General features: G+C 40.2%; 3 protein-coding genes across 4 annotated transcripts in view; 2 read left to right on the top strand and 1 right to left on the bottom strand.

Moving 5' to 3' along the window:
* Positions 1-616: 616 nt before the first annotated feature.
* Positions 617-19,624, bottom strand: part of LOC117644073 — a 45,353-nt gene continuing 26,345 nt past the window's right edge. The window contains exons 13-14 of the mRNA XM_034383258.1: positions 3,842-3,978; positions 617-846 (exon numbers count right to left, since the gene is read on the bottom strand). Coding sequence (XP_034239149.1) covers positions 636-846; positions 3,842-3,978 — 348 coding nt within the window. The 3' untranslated portion in view covers positions 617-635. The remainder of the gene's footprint in view (positions 847-3,841; positions 3,979-19,624) is intronic.
* Positions 2,245-6,737, top strand: LOC117643714. 2 transcript variants are annotated; one of them, XM_034382775.1, is made up of 5 exons: positions 2,245-4,659; positions 5,676-5,815; positions 5,982-6,081; positions 6,244-6,353; positions 6,444-6,737. In XM_034382775.1, the coding sequence occupies exons 1-4, from the start codon at positions 4,596-4,598 to the stop codon at positions 6,348-6,350; spliced, it is 411 nt and encodes a 136-aa protein (XP_034238666.1). In that variant the 5' UTR covers positions 2,245-4,595; the 3' UTR covers positions 6,351-6,353; positions 6,444-6,737. The 2 variants fall into 2 exon arrangements, with proteins under 2 accessions (XP_034238666.1, XP_034238665.1); XM_034382774.1 differs by lacking the exon at positions 2,245-4,659 and having other exon boundaries at positions 5,157-5,815.
* Positions 12,171-17,656, top strand: LOC117643699. The gene is made up of 5 exons (XM_034382750.1): positions 12,171-13,651; positions 13,763-13,925; positions 14,044-14,205; positions 14,291-14,383; positions 14,462-17,656. The coding sequence occupies exon 5, from the start codon at positions 14,463-14,465 to the stop codon at positions 17,241-17,243; it is 2,781 nt and encodes a 926-aa protein (XP_034238641.1). The 5' UTR covers positions 12,171-13,651; positions 13,763-13,925; positions 14,044-14,205; positions 14,291-14,383; position 14,462; the 3' UTR covers positions 17,244-17,656.

Here is a 19,624-nt window from a genome sequence, read left to right as displayed (position 1 = left end):
CAATTGACGTGGCTTTTGAGTAAAATAAAAAAAAAATATTTTGACAAAACTTGTCGAAAACTTTTCAAATTTTTTCACATGTCTTTGGGTTGAGGAGAATCCAAAACCAAAGTTTGGTTTGATTAGGACAACCTTTGTCGGAAACCCTGCTTTTCCCACAGACAGCGTCTATCACAATGTCCAAAGTTTGGGTGCATAAAATCAAATGTTTCTCCCCTTTCCAACGGCACAACCGGAATCCAATTCGAACCAACCCACCATCCTGCTGCTGTCACCCCCACCCCCTCAAGGGAGTGTTTACTATGTTCTTAAATGAGGTTACAACCTATGACTGGGGACAGGCAGACACGTCTGTGGCGTAGAAAGAGATCGCAGGGAAAGAGGTCAGATGCATTCCAGTGGCGCTTCGTCCTGACTGCCAAACATGCCCTCACAGATGGCATCACGACGGCCTGCGACGCCAACTTTTGCCACCCCGGCGGCCTTGGGCGCTTAGCTTCGTAACTCTCAGATGTGATCGGGGGCATTGAAAACGGAGCGCCTGTGGAGGCAGGAAAACTCCCCACTATAGGGTGGGGATGAAATAGCAGTGATGCTTCGAACACTCCAGTTTTCAGGGTAAGCATTAAGCTCCTTTATTTGCGCCGTCCAGTAACAACCTCGATGCAGGCGATGACCGGGGCAACAATTATTCCGAAAACTATGACGCCCACCACGGGCTTCACGGGATCCAGTCCGATTGGCTCGCCCTCGCCGTGCGCACCGCCGCCAGAGCACTGGGCTCGGGGCTGTGCCCACTTCCGGGAGGCGCGCTGCAAGATGCCACGCTCGCGTTGCAACAAGTTGCTGCGCACATGAAGATTAATTAGTCATTCAGAGGTTTGTCATACACTACAAACCTAACTGTCTACTAAGTACACACTTACAAATGCATGCTTGCAAGTACACACTTGCAAACGCATGCTTGGCCAAGTACACACTTACAAATGCATGCTTGCAAGTACACCTTACAAACGCATGCTTGACGCCGTGTAACTCCATGCGTCAAGCATGCGTTTGTAAGTGTGCACTTGCAAGCATGCATTTGTAAGTGTGTACTTGGCCAAGCATGCGTTCGTAAGTGTCTACTTGCATACATATTCTCGTAAAGATCACTTTTTAGTGTTTTTGAGCTTTTGCTGAAATGTGTAAAGTTACGCCCTGGCAACAATTTTCGTCCGATCACAAAGTTATATATACCAAAGAATTGCATTTTTTGAGCTCTTTCCATTCATATAAGTACATGGGACCTTTGAGCAAGCAATAGACCCTTAAATCCAATTTTTAGTGTTTTGCAACTTTGTTTTAGCGTTAAGGGGGCAGTAGCGTCTTTTGCACGTGTTTTGACGATTTTTGAACCTCCTGTTTAGACGTTAATATAAAGATAAGTATGAATGCCAGAGGCAAACGGCAGGCACCATTTGAAAGATAAAAGTTTTTACAACATTTTCAAAAAAAAATATTTTGTTTTAGCATTGAATTAGGATGTTTTGTGTTCTATGCAAAAATGGTCTGCAAAATTACATGGTGTCACTGCGCGCACGATTGCAGCCAAAGTTTTTAACTTTTTACCAATCGGTAAAATGCATCTGAAAAAGCATGAAATTGCCCATAAAATGACCCTTGGGTTTTATTATTGGGCCAGAAAAAATGTGGTTCGTTTCCATCTTAAGTTGAAGATGAGCGTTTCAATAGTTTTTCTTGCCCAATATTGAAACCCAAGGGTCATTTTATGGGCAATTTCATGCTTTTTCAGATGCATTTTACCGATTGGTAAAAAGTTAAAAACTTTGGCTGCAATCGTGCGCGCAGTGACACCATGTAATTTTGCAGACCATTTTTGCATAGAACACAAAACATCCTAATTCAATGCTAAAACAAAATATTTTTTTTTGAAAATGTTGTAAAAACTTTTATCTTTCAAATGGTGCCTGCCGTTTGTCTCTGGCATTCATACTTATCTTTATATTAACGTCTAAACAGGAGGTTCGAAAATCGTCAAAACACGTGCAAATGACGCTACTGCCCCCTTAAAACAAGTGCCCGGGCTTAACCAAGATGTCGAGCCACATCGCCCAGACTTTGCAGGGATATAAAGGAACATATTCCGCACCTATCGCGAGATAGCCGCATCCTGGGCGATCCATGGTTTGGTCCCTGTAGGGCCGAAAGTGCCATTTTTCACAATTAGACCCAAGTTTGGAGCCTCGAAAGAGATGGAAGGTGACGTCACCAGACCCCAGCATTGTGGGATCTCTTTTCTAATATGGTCAACTGCAAAGAAAACCATACGCCGTTTAATTCTGGGATTTTCGACCCACCCTACTAATTATCTCTTTTCATTTCAAGCGTGACACTATGCCTGAGTCAGGCAAAGACTTGCGCTTTAGGTTCATCACTGATTCATGAACTTGTACGAATTTCAAAAGAATGACAGCACGTCGTCCTACTTTTGTGCAAAGGCTAGTACTAATAGAGTACTCCAAAGAAGATCTTGCCCGGAAGAAGAAGAACAAAAACGGAAGTAAGAAATTGCAGTTTCTATGAGAAATATACGCTGCAGACCCTCATGCGCAGCGTACATTTCTCATAGAAACTGCAATTTCTTACTTCCGTTTTTGTTCTTCTTCTTCCGGGCAAGAGCTTCTCTGGAGTACTCTATTGGTACCTTGAGTTGATCACACGGCAAAAACGGTACCTGGTTTTCCTAGGTCGCCTCTAGTAAAGACAGGCGATATCCTAGGGACTTCCCGGGGAAACCAATAATTGTTTTTGCAGTGCAGCACAAAGAACTGACGTCTGGTACAAAATTTGACGCGAAACAAAAAGTTTGCGGGGAGAAATGGAGAACCCTTGCAAAATGGAAAATATATGGGCACTATGTGGACAAAATATATGGCCCAACATGTATTGACGACATATGTGGAAAAGATAATTTAGCAAGATACTTTTCCGATATAAAAAATATGTGGCAAATATATAAATTTCATACATTGCTCTATATGTAGGCAATTTATAGTGTGAATACACCATGGAGTCCGACGACTCAGAGACTTCCTTTACTATTATCAAAGGATGTAACCTCGCCATGCGAGGTCATCCAATCGTGATCTTACCGTGGTCGCTTAGACGAACTTTTCGCGCTACACTCAAAAAAGACGTTTAAAATTTCCTAACTGTTCCAGTGAACTTGTTAAACAGGATTTCTCAAAATTTCTTGGAGACTTAAATGGAGTATTTTGTGATTCTTCTTGTTCTTCACTCAGCCACGACTAGAATGGTCTATCGCGAAGCCGCGCGGTGCCCCAGAGCGAAGTGTCATCCTCCCATCGCTCAGCCAAGACGTTTGATAAGTTGCCCGTCAGGAGGTGAAATTTTCGACGTGTCCTAATAGAATAATCCTAACTGTCAAAGCAGATCCAAGACAATCCTTACTACCAGAGCTGACCCAAGACAATCCTAACTGTCAGTGCAGATTAAAAACTATCCTAACTACAGAGGTAGAAGTGTTCACGAAGTATCTTCACTGCAAATCAGAGAATCGCGATATATCTGAAATACATTTTCCACGTATTTATATAAGGATGAAACTTTGTAACAAGCCCTCCGGCGAGTAATTTCATGAAGTATGTTGCCGTCACGGACTTTGAGAAAACACCGCTTTTCACGTTATGCGCAGTTAGGATGGTACTGAATTGAGACGAAAAGTTAGGATTGTCTTGGATCTACCCTGGCAGTTAGGATTATTTTATTAGGACGCGTCGAAATATTTGGACCGACAGTAGTTCGACGCCATACTCACCCGGCGTAAATTGTCTCCTTGAAGGGACAGTGGCGGTGGATGATGGGGGCGATGTGTTTGGACGACAGGACGTCCATTTCGTGCAGACGGCATGCCTGCCCTTCGTTGAGGTTCAGTGTACTCTTGTACACAGTCTCCTACGAGTGCAAAACGTTAGCACTGCAAGCAGTGGTGTGGTCTAGACCGCGTGCCGTGGTGGTCTCCTTTTGCACGGTAAAAACAGAACGTGGTTTTCCCAGGAAGCCAATGGTGAAGGCATACACTGTTAGAAATTTTGTCGTAATTTAACGACAAATTTGTCGCTAATTTTTTTTCTAACACGAGTTGTTTATAAACGACATGATTTGTTTAAAAACAACAAATCGTAACCAAAAAGTTGTTTGTGAACGACAAATTTGTTTGGAAACAATAAATGATTAACGACTTCATCATCAATAAAAAAGCTCGTTTAAAAACGAGATCCCTGTTTTAAAATGACAAACTCGTTCACTAACGACAGAATTGAGCAGATCAAAAATTACATGAAAAAAAATTTTAGTTCACTCAAAACAAAAAAAAATTCCTTTAAAAAAGAATCTGAAATCTGCTGAAACATGTTCCAGGTACTCCACTGTCCATGCCCAGTTGCTTTGGCCCGAGTGGTATTGTTTCCCTACCGCTGACTGCGCACTGCTTGAAGCCAACTGACCTGCTATGTCGCTGATGAAGAGCTTGCTGCTGCACTCTGGAAGAGTGCATCCTGCCTTAGCTGAGCATGTTCTGCTTTGCTTTCTGCATGATGTCTCCACAAGATGCCCTCACTCTGCACTGCTTTGATTGTAAGAGCTCTGCTTAATAAAAATAGAACTTAAAAGCACTCAGTGGCTTGGTCAAGTGTGAGAACTAAATCTTTAACCTATTCTTGCACGTTTGTCTCTTGTCACGTCCAGGAGACAACGAAATACACTGCACTTCGAAGTTTGTGTTGATGGCCATGGGGAACAGTAGGCCACTGGGAAACTTCACAACTTTCCATCAAGTTCTTTGTGGCAACACCAAAACAAACGTCCCGCGGGCGTGGAAAGGCATGATAGGGCCAAAGGTAATCCATGGGGAGTGAAACAGTCCAATATCCCCTCACAATTTAGCAACACTTGGGGTGAAAACATTAAATTTGAGACGACAACCGACACCAAAACAAACACACGCACACCGACCACCGTATATGAAAAATTCAACATGAGAATGAATATGAGAAATGCAACAAGTTGACAAATGACGGCCGAGACAAATGAAAGTGAAAGTAGAAGAGGGGAGGGGGAGGGGAGATGAGGGGAGATGAGGGGAGGGTGCGGTGCGGTTCCTCGTGTGTGTAAACAAACAGCAGACGCGTCGCTCCCAGGTGTGGAAAACTGCTGAATTATTTTTCCCTTCTGCGAAGAATTTCTCCTTGTCTACAGTATTTTCTATCCAAGCCGGTGGGCCGATGCCTTTCTTACGATTGTGCCCAAGTCTGACGCATAAACCTCGTCGCAAGCTGGCCCGTTCCACCTACAAAGAAACTTGCAGACAAGTTCATTGTTTACAGTACGTGCAATGCATGAGAGCATCGATACGATGAAGCCCTTTCACTTCAGTGCTTAGAAAAGGATTTCGTCTGGAAAACAAGAGTCTAAATTTCAGTTGACAATTGAGTTCAGGCAACTGGCAGTGCCCAATTGTTTTTGTCTTCAAAAGATTATACTTGTGCTGACCATGTATCACTGCAGTGTCAGGTTACAATTTTATGTAGAATATTTTCCTTGTTTCTCTGTGCGATTTTTCAAGATGTATTTGCTGTTTGTTTTTGTTTCAGGTACCACACATAACCCTCCTGTCTTGTCTGCTGACCATGACGAAGTTGTCACAACCTACTCACAAGTGGCCGTTCAATTAATTCAGAGATCGGGTTACCAATCACAAAGTTTTATCTTCCTTAAGGTGGAAAGGTTGAAGGTAATGCTAATGATTAGCTCATTCATCAAACACCTGTAATGTTTGTGGAAACAATCCTCTTCAGGAACTCTGTAAGTCCTGCCACAGTCAAGTCTATGACTGGTTTTTACTTTTCCCAATTCGTGATGATTGTATATTAGTCGCAGTTCTATTGTCTTGTTCTCAGGAAATACATGGAACAGTCGAGCCACATTACAGCAAAGCTCCAATGGATCCGCTTCACTCTTCAATCGTAACATCATCCGCTCTTCTGCTCATACTGCAAGGCAAGAAATATATGTAGTTCTCGTTCTTTGTTTTGATTTGAATTTGAATTGTATTGCTTCTGGCTGGTCTTTGGGCTTGTCATAAGTTTATATTTATGTTTGTCAGCATTTGTTTGCTCTTTAGCTAATACATGGGCTTAAATGTTTGCTTGCACCAAGCAGTGGGAGAACTAATAGGTGTTGGACTTCACAGTGGCTACGCCAAGCAACGGATCAAGATGCAAGAGGTTGTGACCGTGATGATGACAGTGCTGCTCCAGCAGGCATAAACTGTGAGTTCTTTGTAATAATTTCCTGTTGCAGCTTTCAATAGGAAAGCCACATCACTGTTCTGTCAATTTATTTTCTTGTTTTGTTGGCAGAAAAATGGGAGGCACTTTTTAATACTGGCACCTCAGTTCAAGAATTAATTAACACTTGACAGTCAATCCTTCTTTTTAACAATGCTGCTAATTTGAATGGTAACGTGAAGTTGTTTTGTGTTCCTGTTTTAAAAGACTTTTTAATTGAATGTTAGCAGTTTGTAATGTAATTCAACAGATAGGTTTAATATTTTTAGGCACGAAGTAGCCTTATAGTATACCCAGGATTCAGCCGGCCCGAGATTCAATTTGTGTGGCCCTTTATGCATTTCGGAAATTTTCTATACGATTTTAATGAGATTTTGCAGACTTGTAGAACTTTGAACGCTGATTCTTATGCTGAAATCTGGTTAAAAAGTTAACGGCCAATTTTGAGAAATTTGCTGTCAAAATCGCCGTTTCCATGGCAAAACTCGACTCGTCAAAGGGAGTGGGGGGAGCCGAGCCGGGGCGGACCAATAGCCGAGCTTCATTTCGGGTCTGTACAGCTTACACCAAAAGCTGAAATGGCACGTTCGAAATGAAAAATTTCTTTGACTGCAGGTAGACAAGATGCAACAATAGAATTGGTGTCGGTTCGAACGCAGTTTTTCGGGTAGAACTATCCAATAATACTTCTTGATCGGAGTGTTTTTGGACATGCGCAGTAGGTTTGCAACCTGTTTAACAGTTTAACCAACTGTAGCATTTGAAATCTGTATTAATTTTGCTCTCTTTTTTGTTTTTTCTTTGATTCCTGCTTATGAAAATTCATATAAAACAAATTTTCAATTTTTATGTAATAACTTTCTAAAAAAATATTCACAAAAAAATAGCAAAACAAAAGTTCTTTTTTTCTGACATAAAGTTTATCAAATATTACTTTTTTTTCTGTCAATAAAACAATTTTTTTGTTGTTGTGATTCAGTTAGCACTAGGACCACTTCGCTCCACCTCGCGACTTGCAGTGCTCATGTTCCTCGAACAAGACTCACCCGCGTTTCGAAACCTTCCCTCCCGAGTTTATGAAGTTTGTCAAACCAACCGTCGTGGTGTTTATACGTTGTGAGTGAGAACTATTACACAGAATTGAAGAAAACATGACTAAAGAGAACCATAGCCTTTTGAAACAAGCCAAACAATTCAACGTCAGCAACAATGGGGAGGCAGTTTTAATGCGCGACTGCTGGTGCTTTCAGCTTCGCGATTTTCGCAAGGGCGCAGACGCCGAGAAGATTGTTGCCAACCCGTGAAAATTAATTTACTGCCTTCTTTCTGCTAAGAACATTTTAATAATGATGGACTTTAAAGATGTTCCATTGTCAGAACACTGCGGAATACATTAGCATTGGAATTTTTTGAATTTACCAGCATTTTGATTTCTATTTATTGTCAAGTTTAAATTTCGACGGGTGGCACATCGACCACATTGGTACCACTGCCATTGGTAGTCCCCTGAGCCACAACTTCACAACACCACTTCTTTTCTTTCTCCACACTCTTACACAATAATCAAATTGACTTCGTGACTCCTAGGATTTCTTGAAATCGTATTTTTTCATGTTGTCATAGTGTTTGTATTTGCTATGTTTGTTCTTTGAGCTGGTGTATAGACCTATTACTAATTGTTTTTTAATGAATAAAATTACCAATAGTTGCTCTTTGAAAATGAAGACTGTTTTAATCCAGTATGGTACCCTTGAAGCACATCTATAGTTTTCCAGAAACAATCTTTTTAATTCAAAATCTGCTTCAACTGTCAGGATTCCAAGGGCTTATAGAATAACTGAAGCTATGGCATGTAGATGTAAAATTATTTGTGAAAACAGGACAGAAGAAAAATAGCCTTGATCATAAAAGCAATGTTAAAGAGTAGTACAGGGAGCGATGATTAGGTGATATTCTACATGAATGAAAGCCTAGACTCATTGCCTTTGAAATGAGGAACATTTAATTTCCTTCTGCAGTAAATAAAAATTCAATGGTATAACAGGAGAATTAAAAAAAAAATACATGTATGAGGGTAAGTTGACAATAAATGGAGAGATTCACATCCATAACTAAACTATTTTCTACCTGTTGTGGATAGTGAAATAATTCAAATGGGAAATTATCTTAAAGGAATAAAAACTTATTCTTATTTAGCTGAAATTCAACACATTCTCAGTTGGATCATAAAAATGTGTGCTTTAAAGAAAAGCCTCATTGACTTTGTTCTAAGGGAAATTTCATTTCGTTTTTCAGTTAATAATAAATTAATAGTGTTACTGGGGAATACTTGTTATCATTAGGCAATGTCTGATCACATATCAATTGATGAAGAAGTAAACTGTAGTCTTCTTTCCCTCATGGATTCTCATTCTCTTCATTCTCAACCTTCTCCTTGTATTCTTGATATTTATTGTAGTACTTGGTGACCTTCTCACTAGCTGTCTTGAAGTTCTTACTTTTTGATGACCCTATTGCATTGATCTTAGCAATGACTCTGTGTGTCAGAAGAGAAACAAGGAATATTCAGTTCAAAGCATAGAAACACGTGAAATGAAATTTGCACATGGATACAAGGGCACTCTAATAACTTACCTTTGAAGGAAAATCAGTACACAGGCAATTTCTGTTGGATATTCAATGTTGAAAGTAAAGTAAGAACAGAAAACAAGTGATAAGGCATCCGGAAAATCTGACATGGTGGCCACTGCGTTGTTATCAATGAAGACAAAAAACTTTTGGGCGTTGAACAAATTGGAGCCTGCAATAAAAGAAAGAAAAATATTAAAGAAGTCGCATAGTGGCCAAAATATCCTTAATACTGAAGTCTTCAATTACCTGCAGCCACTATAATAGGTGTTTGTGATGCAGGAAGAGCTTCACGAGGTATCTCATCAATTGTTGTCACTTCCTGCAATCAATAAAATTAATTTAAGTACATTATGATTTATAAATCTTCAAATTTTAAAAAATGCCGCAACCTTATATAGAGGCAAACTTACATCCACAAATGTGACTAGATGACTTATATCTTCCTTGAAATATTTATTTAGCATCTGCAATAGCCCAATGAACTGGGCATCTGCCATGCCTGCACGATCAGCTCGGTCAAGTTTTCTTTTGAGTTTTGCAAACTCCTCTCCCTTGCAGGCCAGATGTTCAATCATCATCACTACTTCAGAAGAAAATTTACTTAACAGATCTTTGAAGTCCTGTCCCGTCAACATTCTAAAATGGTAGTTCATTCCTTTTGAAGTGAATAGATATGGCCACCTTTCTTTTACTTCAGCTATGGGCATTCCTTTAGGTGGGGTAGGGTCATCTGCATCTGAGTCACTCTTTCTCTTCTTGTTCTTTCTCTTTGAGGTGGCAGCATTTGCCAATTCTCCATTGATATCTCTTCTTTGAAGGTAGAAAGACTCTTCCATGTTTTTCCTGATTTCTTTCCATTGCCATTGCTTCTTTGTCAGGCTGTGCATATTTAGAAGTAACTCCCTTTTACTTTCTTGAGATTCAAGTGTTTCTCCTTCTTCCAATGATGGATTCCACCTGACACATCCAAATGCTTCTTTTGCTTTAGGTGCTTGACGCTCATTGGCAGTGGCAGTATTATTGGGTCTTACATTATTATCCAGGTTTACTTTCAACTGTTTGCAGTGGCGCCAACAGAAATTTTAACAGGGGGCGCGAGTGTTCACAGGGACCCACCCACCCCTCGAGACCCCCCCCCCTTTTCTTTTTTTCGCAAGCGTATTTTCCGTAAGAGATACTTCAGACGGCCTTTTACAGTTAAGTCTACTTTTGCGAGCGAAGCGAGCTAAGAGCCAACGCTTTCACAATGCTCCGTGCAAATCTTTTTGTAATTACTTCAACAAAGAAACACCTTCTACTAAAAGTTAAGAGCTAAGTGAGCATGATGCCAACGTCTTCAAAAGCTCTTTTTTATGTCCGTCATTGGGTCGTTTTTATCGAAGCCGCAGTTAGGAGCCTCCCTGTGCTAGGGAAGCTAGCTTCTATACACTTCAAAGTCCTGCATGTTCTTCGAAGTGTGGAACAGACTTTAGAAATTGTGCGGGAGGCCCTAAGATGCGGTTACCCGAATTGACCACACGTGGAAATGCGGCCAATACCACATTAAAATCTTGGAAAATACCACAGCAAGTGGTCAGACCCTCCCCCCTCAAGAAAAAAAGATGGTCTTGACCCGCAATACGCGTCTTATTATCCGAAGAAGCCCCCACTTGACGCGCTGTCCGGGCCCAAACGCCGCGTGTTGCCAGCACAGGGGACCACGACCACAAGCACTATGAGGGAATTGGTTTAAAATTTTTAAACTACCCAAACCCAAAAATTACCTTTTAAAATCATCAGATCCATCCCCTCACGGCAAAATCAATGTTCTAAAATTTCAAAAAATTGAATAAAAACTGAGATTTTGTTTTAAATTTCAAAAAAAGGGCTCAAATGATATATCTTTTCTTATCCAGGATAAACACTTATTGTGGGTCGACCAAGATCTCTTATGGTTTCCCTCCACGATGTGAGGGGTTATTTTTTTTCACTAGTTACATCAAAATAAAGTTCACAAGTATTTTTGAAATTTTTCGGCGATCCTTAACTTAACATTTAACAAAACACTGTTTACTTTGCTCAAAAAGGGTTTAAAGGGGTACGGACTTTTCATGTACTTCCAAAAGTATCTCCGCAGAAATTCGAGACACAAGAAATATAACTTATCCTTTTGAAAAGAATTCAGAAGTGAAGGCTAATAACTTTAACTCGTACGGTAACGTTATGATGGACTTTTGAGGTGAGTTGGGGGTCCAGGGAATTTTACAAAAAAAAAATGAAGACATGATTATAATGGAACAAAATTACATAATTTGAAATTACGATTTTATCTGTAAATTTACAGTGAACTTCTGTCATTTTACTAAGTTATTCGTGAGGATTACAGTCATCTTTCCCAAAACCCTCTTTTAAACCCGTGCACAGAAATTGACAAGAGGGCAACAAAGAATGGCCCACGCAAACAGAATTTTCCGGAGCGTTTTTGCACATTGAATGCTTACGATAACGTTTTTATGCCCTTCAGAAAAAGTTATGGACCCCAATCCCCAAGCGTCGACCGATTGTGTCCGACGCATTGTAAGTGTAATCACACAGTGTCAGACGGCTGGAAGGTGGAAGGTGCTTCCACAGGAAACAATTTGTGATTTGCCGAAGAGCATTTCGACACTTCAGTTTCGAACACAACTGGTCGACACTTGCAAGCGTAGGCCAGATTGGTCTACGTCTACAAGGGTCTACTTCTCCTGCACTTGGATTGGCAGTGGAGAATAAGGTGACCACATTTTAGGTCTCAATTTAGTGAACTCCCCTCACTTTCGATTTCAGTGCAAAAGTAGAGTTAAAGGGGAAATTTTTGGTGTAAAGGGTTCACGGCTGAGGGTGACCAACTCCAGATTCTAACGAACGAATCCATATTATTTCAAAACTTGAAGGGGACGAGAATCTGAAGGACCGTCCCCAGCAGGCACCCTCATTCCCCCCTTAACCTATTGCCGCTTGGGCGACGCACATGGAATACTCCTCTCCCCCTTTCTCCTTTTCTTTTTTTTTTTTTTTCCCCCCCTCTTTTCCCCTTTCCCTTTTCCCCCCTCCCTCACCCACCATCGCGACCACCCACCCCCCCCCAAAACAGGGTCTGCGGCCGCAGACCCTGCCCCCACCTGTTGGCGCCACTGACTTTTTGGCTAATCCATCACTGCCATGTTCGCTCAACGGTAATGTATCTTTAAATGTACTTGGATACAATTCAACAAGTTGTCTTGCAACTATACTTAAATGTGGTCTCTTAAAGCCTGGCACGGTCTCCCTGCAGTGGTCAACAATCCTATTTACCATATCTTCCCGTCCACTAGATGGAGCCCTCTGTTTAGCTTTAATCGCAGCACGTACAGAAGCAGGCATGAACGGGCTATCTATTGTGAATGTTGGAAGACTGACAGAGTTGAGCCGCATAGCTTGGTCATGCAAAGTTTGCCTAGAGGTTCCAGCAGAGGAGAACGATGAGGCTCCAGAGGACTCAGCTTGTCTAGATGATCCAGAGGAAGATTTAGCTTGAACATTAGAGGATGATCCGACTCCAGCAGAAGGTGGTGTTTGTGGCGCTGAAAGAAGAAATACATTGGAGTGATTAATTAAGATGCCAAAACTCCACTGAATTTTCAAATCCACACTAAATAACACATGCCATAGAGGCATACTTCACATTGGTTTAATTTTTCTACACAGACTAGGAGAACAAAGTGATATGCCAAAGCCATAAGAACATACCTGTTGAACCTTGCCCCCAGTATTTTAAGAGTTTCCTGCAGCGACCAAGCGATGTCACGTCTCGGATATCTTCAAGAGCGACAAGATGAAGATCATCAAAGGTGAAATCATTGTCGAAAAGATACGAAGCCAGTTGGGACGCATCCTCTTCAGAAATATCGGCCAGACACTTCTCTATGCTGGTTTTGATGCGATCCATGCTGAAAAGGTTAAGCAAGTAACGTTTCGATCAGCTGCTACACAAGAAAGGAAAATGAGCGCTCCTTAAATGGCGCAGGTCATACCTGTATTATTGGATGGTAAAGAATCAAAGTCAGATCAGCTTGCAGTAGTGGTCGTTTACAAAACTATGGCGCGCAAACAATGTGGCGGCAGCGGCGACGTGCGTTCAGCGCTGTAACTGCAGCTGCTGCTCCGTGCGAGAAATCAGTCCAAATGAGAGACCAAATTATACAAAAATCATTTACTTATCAAGAAAAGGAAAAGGTAATAATGAATTAAGACGAATTGAATTCAGTTTGAAAACATGTTCGGTGTTTTATAACTTCCTTCAAAGTGCCAAATGAGTAATCAGGATAAATTTCCAATCTTGTATTTGACTGGACGAGTTGTCTACTGTCGAGTCCAATACAAGATTAGAAATTTACCTGGATAAATGACAGTGTGAGCTTACTTATCTTCTCCATCGTTAAACGTAATTTATCTATCTATATTATCTCTTTTTCGTTCCAACCACCCTGAAAAGAGTATTATTTTTGACAATTTCTATTGGGATTTTTTTTTTCTAGAATTATCTGGTTTGTTTACGTCCTTCCCTCTGCTAACCTGTTTTGCTGCTCGTCATCAATTTATCTATTTGGATATCTAACTTCGTTTGATTTGGTCCGGAAGCCTCTGTCAAGGTTTGTACAGTTTGAAATATTTTAGTCATAAGTGCTGTTTAATTTGGAACTTGGTTGATGGTTGGAAGAGGTTATGGGGTGCTACCTCACATTTTATCTGTTTTCTCTCAGGTCTCACAAGCTACAAGCTATGACGAGTATTGTTTTTAACAATATCTCCAGAATCACCTGGTTTGTTTACGTCCTTCCCTCTTGCTAGCCTGTTTTGCTGCTCATCAATTTATCTATTTGGATATCTGACTTCGTTTGAATTGGTCCGGAAGCCTCTGCCAAGGTTTGTACAGTTTGAAATATTTTAGACATAAGTGCTGTTTAATTTGGAACTTGGTTGATGGTTGGAAGAGGTTATTGTGCTACCTCACATTTTAACCGTTTTCTCTCTGGTCTCACAGGTTAAATCAAGGCAGTTCTCTGAAGTTGACTTTTGAGACGGTTTCTGCCACAAGTCATGCTCATTTGCGGGTGCCAATCAGCTAAGTTACTTTGTTCAAGAGAGGTCTATGTGTCAAACATCAACTTGGACGCAATGGAAACTAGTACGGATAATCCTTAAGGTTGGTTCATTTTCAAAATTTTGTTGAATCAATGTGAGTTAAAATCTTACTTCAAGTCTTTTCTGTTCAACGTTTATTCTTATAGTTGTTCCTGCAATTTCATCCTTTGCGATACGGGTGCATCATCTTGAGATATTATTGAGAACCAGCCACCAAATTGTTGTATAAACTATTTCAGGTGAGTTAATTTCTTGCAATCATTTTATCAATTTTTCTGTGTTCTTATATCTTTTCTAATGCTCTTCTCTTTTTGCAGGATGAAGCTTTTCGGAATTCTTTTCTCTGCACCCCAAATTTTCTACCTGTTTTTGCTATTGTACATAGCTGGGATTGAGCTAAATCCTGGGCCTTTCCCCTGCAAGTCTTGTGCTGCTGTACCTGAGACTATTTCCTGCAACATTAGGCATCAGCACCTCCATTCAGTATCAAGAAATTTTTTGTATCACTGTCCAGCACCCTCATGCATTTTCTCTACCAAATCATTTAATTTTATGAACAAGCATGTGTCAATGTTTCATAGTGAAACTAGTCATATTGACCCAGAAGCTACAAATACTATTGGCTGTGTTTGTGAAAGTGGTGGTATTCCCTGTGCGTATTCTACAACTTCTTTCTGGGAGCTCGTTCAGCACCTATGTACACACCTGGACAGTGATGTGGAAGTGGGTTGCCCTATTCTTGGTTGTGAATATCCAAACAGTTTTCGGAAGAAATCCACCTTTAGAGTACATCTCAGCCAGTACCACCCCAATTGGCGCGATGAAGGCTGTCCTAAACAGCATTTAAGAAGAAATCAAGAAAATCTAAATGGTGGATACCTGGGACCAAATTGCGATGAAGCTATGGATACCGAAGATGGTGGAGCTAACATTAGTCCTGACAGCAATCAGAACATGTTTGATGATGCTGCTGTTATAGATTGCATTGCCAAATTCTATCTACAGCTTTATGGCTTGCATACGCTCCCATTTGAAACTATTCAAGATATATGTAATGGGATTATTTGCATGACTGAAGTGATTCATGCCAAAATGAACCAAGTGTTAACGGAAGAATTGGAAAAACTAAACATTCCTCAAGACCAAATCAACTTGATACGCTACAAAGTTATGCAGGCTGACCTTCTTTATGCGTCACATCACAAGGATAACAGTCCAGGGCCATATCTAAGCTCCGACTACTATAGGAGAGAGTACTTCATGAAGTATTTTGGTTTCTGTTCTCCCAAAGAAATGCATTTGGATGAAGATGATCATGACAACCATCTAAGGCAAGAAATAATTCCTATTACTCCAACTCTTCTGCGCCTCTTTCAAGACCCCGTCATCTGCAAAGATATTGATGACTCATTTTTGAAGCAAGCTGATCCGAGCAATGATATTGTGTCAGACTACACAGAAGGCCTACAGTTCATCTCTGAAAATCATCCCAGCAAAGAAATTCATATCTTTGTCTACCAGGACACTGTCAATGCAGTAATGAACGCATTGGGCTCTGCAAAGAACAAGCACAAACTGCTTACAATGTATTTTACTGTGGGCAATCTTAAATCCCACCGCAGAGCAAAAGTTGAATCTAAGCACCTTATGATGATCATGAGAGAGTCAGTCTTCAAAGAGGTTAAAGCTCCAAAAAGCCTAGAAGAAGTTATGAAAGAACTAAAGTCACTGGAGACTGAAGGGATTCTTTACAAAGGTGAGAATGTTTCTGTAGCAGTAGTGTTTATTCAAGGAGACAATCTGGGTCAGCATTTGATTGGAGGATTTATTGAGAGCTTTTCTACAAAATTCTTCTGTCGATTTTGTGAGATTCTTCGTGCACACTTCAAGGCAAATCCAACTTCCACTAGTAGGCTCAGAACCAAAGCTGACTACACTAGATGTGCGCTAAGGGCAATGGTGATGGAAAAGCCCATTAAAGGCATCAAGGCTGGATGTGAGTTCAATGATTTGAAATATTTTCATGCCACTACCCATTTAGCACCTTGTCTAGCACACGATTTATTTGAGGGTGTTGTCTCATGGGACCTTGCTGGCATCATTTCAAATCTTATCCGTGATAAATGGTTTTCTCGGAAATGGCTCAACAAGAAGATTAAAGCATTCAAGTGCGTTGGTGCAGACTCTCCCAACAAGCCTGCATTTGTGGAGAAGAAGGGGCTGAAGTTGGGCGGTCATGCAGTCCAAAATTGGACATTACTACGTTTACTTCCCTTCATCTTGGGTGACAAAATAGCTGATGTAGAGCACTCATCCTGGAAGTTATACCTGCAGCTGAAGGAGATCACTGAGTCCTTCACTCCACCCTCTTTCTACAAGTCTGACATGCCATACGCCCAAGATGTGTTGTTGCCAGCGTATTTTGAACGAAGAGCAGAAGTCCTGGATATAGAGAAATATCCACTGAATCCAAAGCACCATTTTCTTTATGCTCACTATGCTTTCCTCATGTGTTTATTAGGACCATTAATTCATCTTTGGACCCTCCCTTATGAACAAAGGCACAAATTCTTCAAGCATTTGTTGAGATTATCCCAAAATTTTATCAATCCAGAACACAGCTGTGCCTACCGTTATCTACTGCATGTCACTTACATGTCATCTGATGGCCCAACATTCCAAGAAGAATGCGTTGAAGTTAGTTCAAAGCAAATGACCCCTGATTTGTATTCTGCAAAACTTGCAAACATAGTCTCTTCTTCATTCCAAGAACCTGGCTGGCGAGACTGTACTTCAGTATGTTTTGACGGATTGCAATACAAGAAAGAAGATGTACTCTTACTGTCAGAAAATCAAGGCAACATTCTCACTGGAACTGTTAAGGTAATAGCTGTCAAAGACAATGTCTTGAGCTTCATTTGTGAACTCAATGAAGCTACCTTTGATTCCTCACTTGGAATTCATACAATGCCAGAACCCTCTGGTAACTTGAAGTGTATCAGTTTCAACGAATTAAGATATCCTGTACCTCATCCCATTTACTTTTTCAGAGGCAGGCTCAGCTTTTCTTTAAAGCACAAACTTTTAAGATCTAACTGAGAAAGTGTTGAATTTCAGGTAAATAAGAATAGTGTTTTATTCCTTTAAGATAATTTCCCATTTGAATTATATAACTATCCATAACAGGTAGAAAATAGTTTAGTTATGGATGTGAATCTCTCCATTTATTGTCAACTTACCCTCATACATGTATTTTTTTTTCTATTCTCCTGTTATACCATTGAATTTTCATGTACTGCAGAAGGAAATGAAATTTCCCTTAGAACAAAGTCAATGAGGCTTTTCTTTAAAGCACACATTTTTAAGATCCAACTGAGAATGTGTTGAATTTCAGCTAAATAAGAATAAGTTTTTATTCCTTTAAGATAATTTCCCATTTGAATTATTTCACTATCCACAACAGGTAGAAAATAGTTAAGTTATGGATGTGAATCTCTCCATTTATTGTCAACTTACCCTCATACATGTATTTTTTTTTTTTAATTCTCCTGTTATACCATTGAATTTTTATTTACTGCAGAAGGAAATTAAATGTTCCTCATTTCAAAGGCAATGAGTCTAGGCTTTCATTCATGTAGAATATCACCTAATCATCGCTCCCTGTACTACTCTTTAACATTGCTTTTATGATCAAGGCTATTTTTCTTCTGTCCTGTTTTCACAAATAATTTTACATCTACATGCCATAGCTTCAGTTATTCTATAAGCCCTTGGAATCCTGACAGTTGAAGCAGATTTTGAATTAAAAAGATTGTTTCTGGAAAACTATAGATGTGCTTCAAGGGTACCATACTGGATTAAAACAGTCTTCATTTTCAAAGAGCAACTATTGGTAATTTTATTCATTAAAAAACAATTAGTAATAGGTCTATACACCAGCTCAAAGAACAAACATAGCAAATACAAACACTATGACAACATGAAAAAAATTAAACCTATCTGTTGAATTACATTACAAACTGCTAACATTCAATTAAAAAGTCTTTTAAAACAGGAACACAAAACAACTTCACGTTACCATTCAAATTAGCAGCATTGTTAAAAAGAAGGATTGACTGTCAAGTCTTAATTAATTCTTGAACTGAGGTGCCAGTATTAAAAAGTGCCTCCCATTTTTCTGCCAACAAAACAAGAAAATAAATTGACAGAACAGTGATGTGGCTTTCCTATTGAAAGCTGCAACAGGGAAAATTTTTACAAAGAACTCACAGTTTATACCTGCTGGAGCAGCACTGTCATCATCACGGTCACAACCTCTTGCATCTTGATCCGTTGCTTGGCGTAGCCACTGTGAAGTCCAACACCTATTAGTTCTCCCACTGCTTGGTGCAAGCAAACATTTAAGCCCATGTATTAGCTAAAGAGCAAACAAATGCTGACAAACATAAATATAAACTTATGACAAGCCCAAAGACCAGCCAGAAGCAATACAATTCAAATTCAAATCAAAACAAAGAACGAGAACTACATATATTTCTTGCCTTGCAGTATGAGCAGAAGAGCGGATGATGTTACGATTGAAGAGTGAAGCGGATCCATTGGAGCTTTGCTGTAATGTGGCTCGACTGTTCCATGTATTTCCTGAGAACAAGACAATAGAACTGCGACTAATATACAATCATCACGAATTGGGAAAAGTAAAAACCAGTCATAGACTTGACTGTGGCAGGACTTACAGAGTTCCTGAAGAGGATTGTTTCCACAAACATTACAGGTGTTTGATGAATGAGCTAATCATTAGCATTACCTTCAACCTTTCCACCTTAAGGAAGATAAAACTTTGTGATTGGTAACCCGATCTCTGAATTAATTGAACGGCCACTTGTGAGTAGGTTGTGACCCAAATTCGTCATGGTCCCGCAGACAAGACAGGAGGGTTATGTGTGGTACCTGAAACAAAAACAAAAAGCAAATACATCTTGAAAAATCGCACAGAGAAACAAGGAAAATATTCTACATAAAATTGTAACCTGACACTGCAGTGATACATGGTCAGCACAAGTATAATCTTTTGAAGACAAAAACAATTGGGCACTGCCAGTTGCCTGAACTCAATTGTCAACTGAAATTTAGACTCTTGTTTTCCAGACGAAATCCTTTCTAAGCACTGAAGTGAAAGGGCTTCATCGTATCGATGCTCTCATGCATTGCACGTACTGTAAACAATGAACTTGTCTGCAAGTTTTTTGTAGGTGGAACGGGCCAGCTTGCGACGAGGTTTATGCGTCAGACTTGGGCACAATCGTAAGAAAGGCATCGGCCCACCGGCTTGGATAGAAAATACTGTAGACAAGGAGAAAATTTTTCGCAGAAGGGAAAAATAATTCAGCAGTTTTCCACACCTGGGAGCGACGCGTCTGCTGTTTTTTTAAAACACACGAGGAACCGCACCGCACCCTCCCCCCATCTCCCCTCCCCCT

The sequence above is a fragment of the Thrips palmi genome, unplaced genomic scaffold (assembly GCF_012932325.1).
Source record: "Thrips palmi isolate BJ-2018 unplaced genomic scaffold, TpBJ-2018v1 HiC_scaffold_17, whole genome shotgun sequence".
NCBI classification, from domain to species: Eukaryota; Metazoa; Arthropoda; class Insecta; order Thysanoptera; family Thripidae; genus Thrips; species Thrips palmi.
Note: the sequence above shows the minus strand (reverse complement) of the source record. Positions and strands in the feature narration are given on the sequence as shown.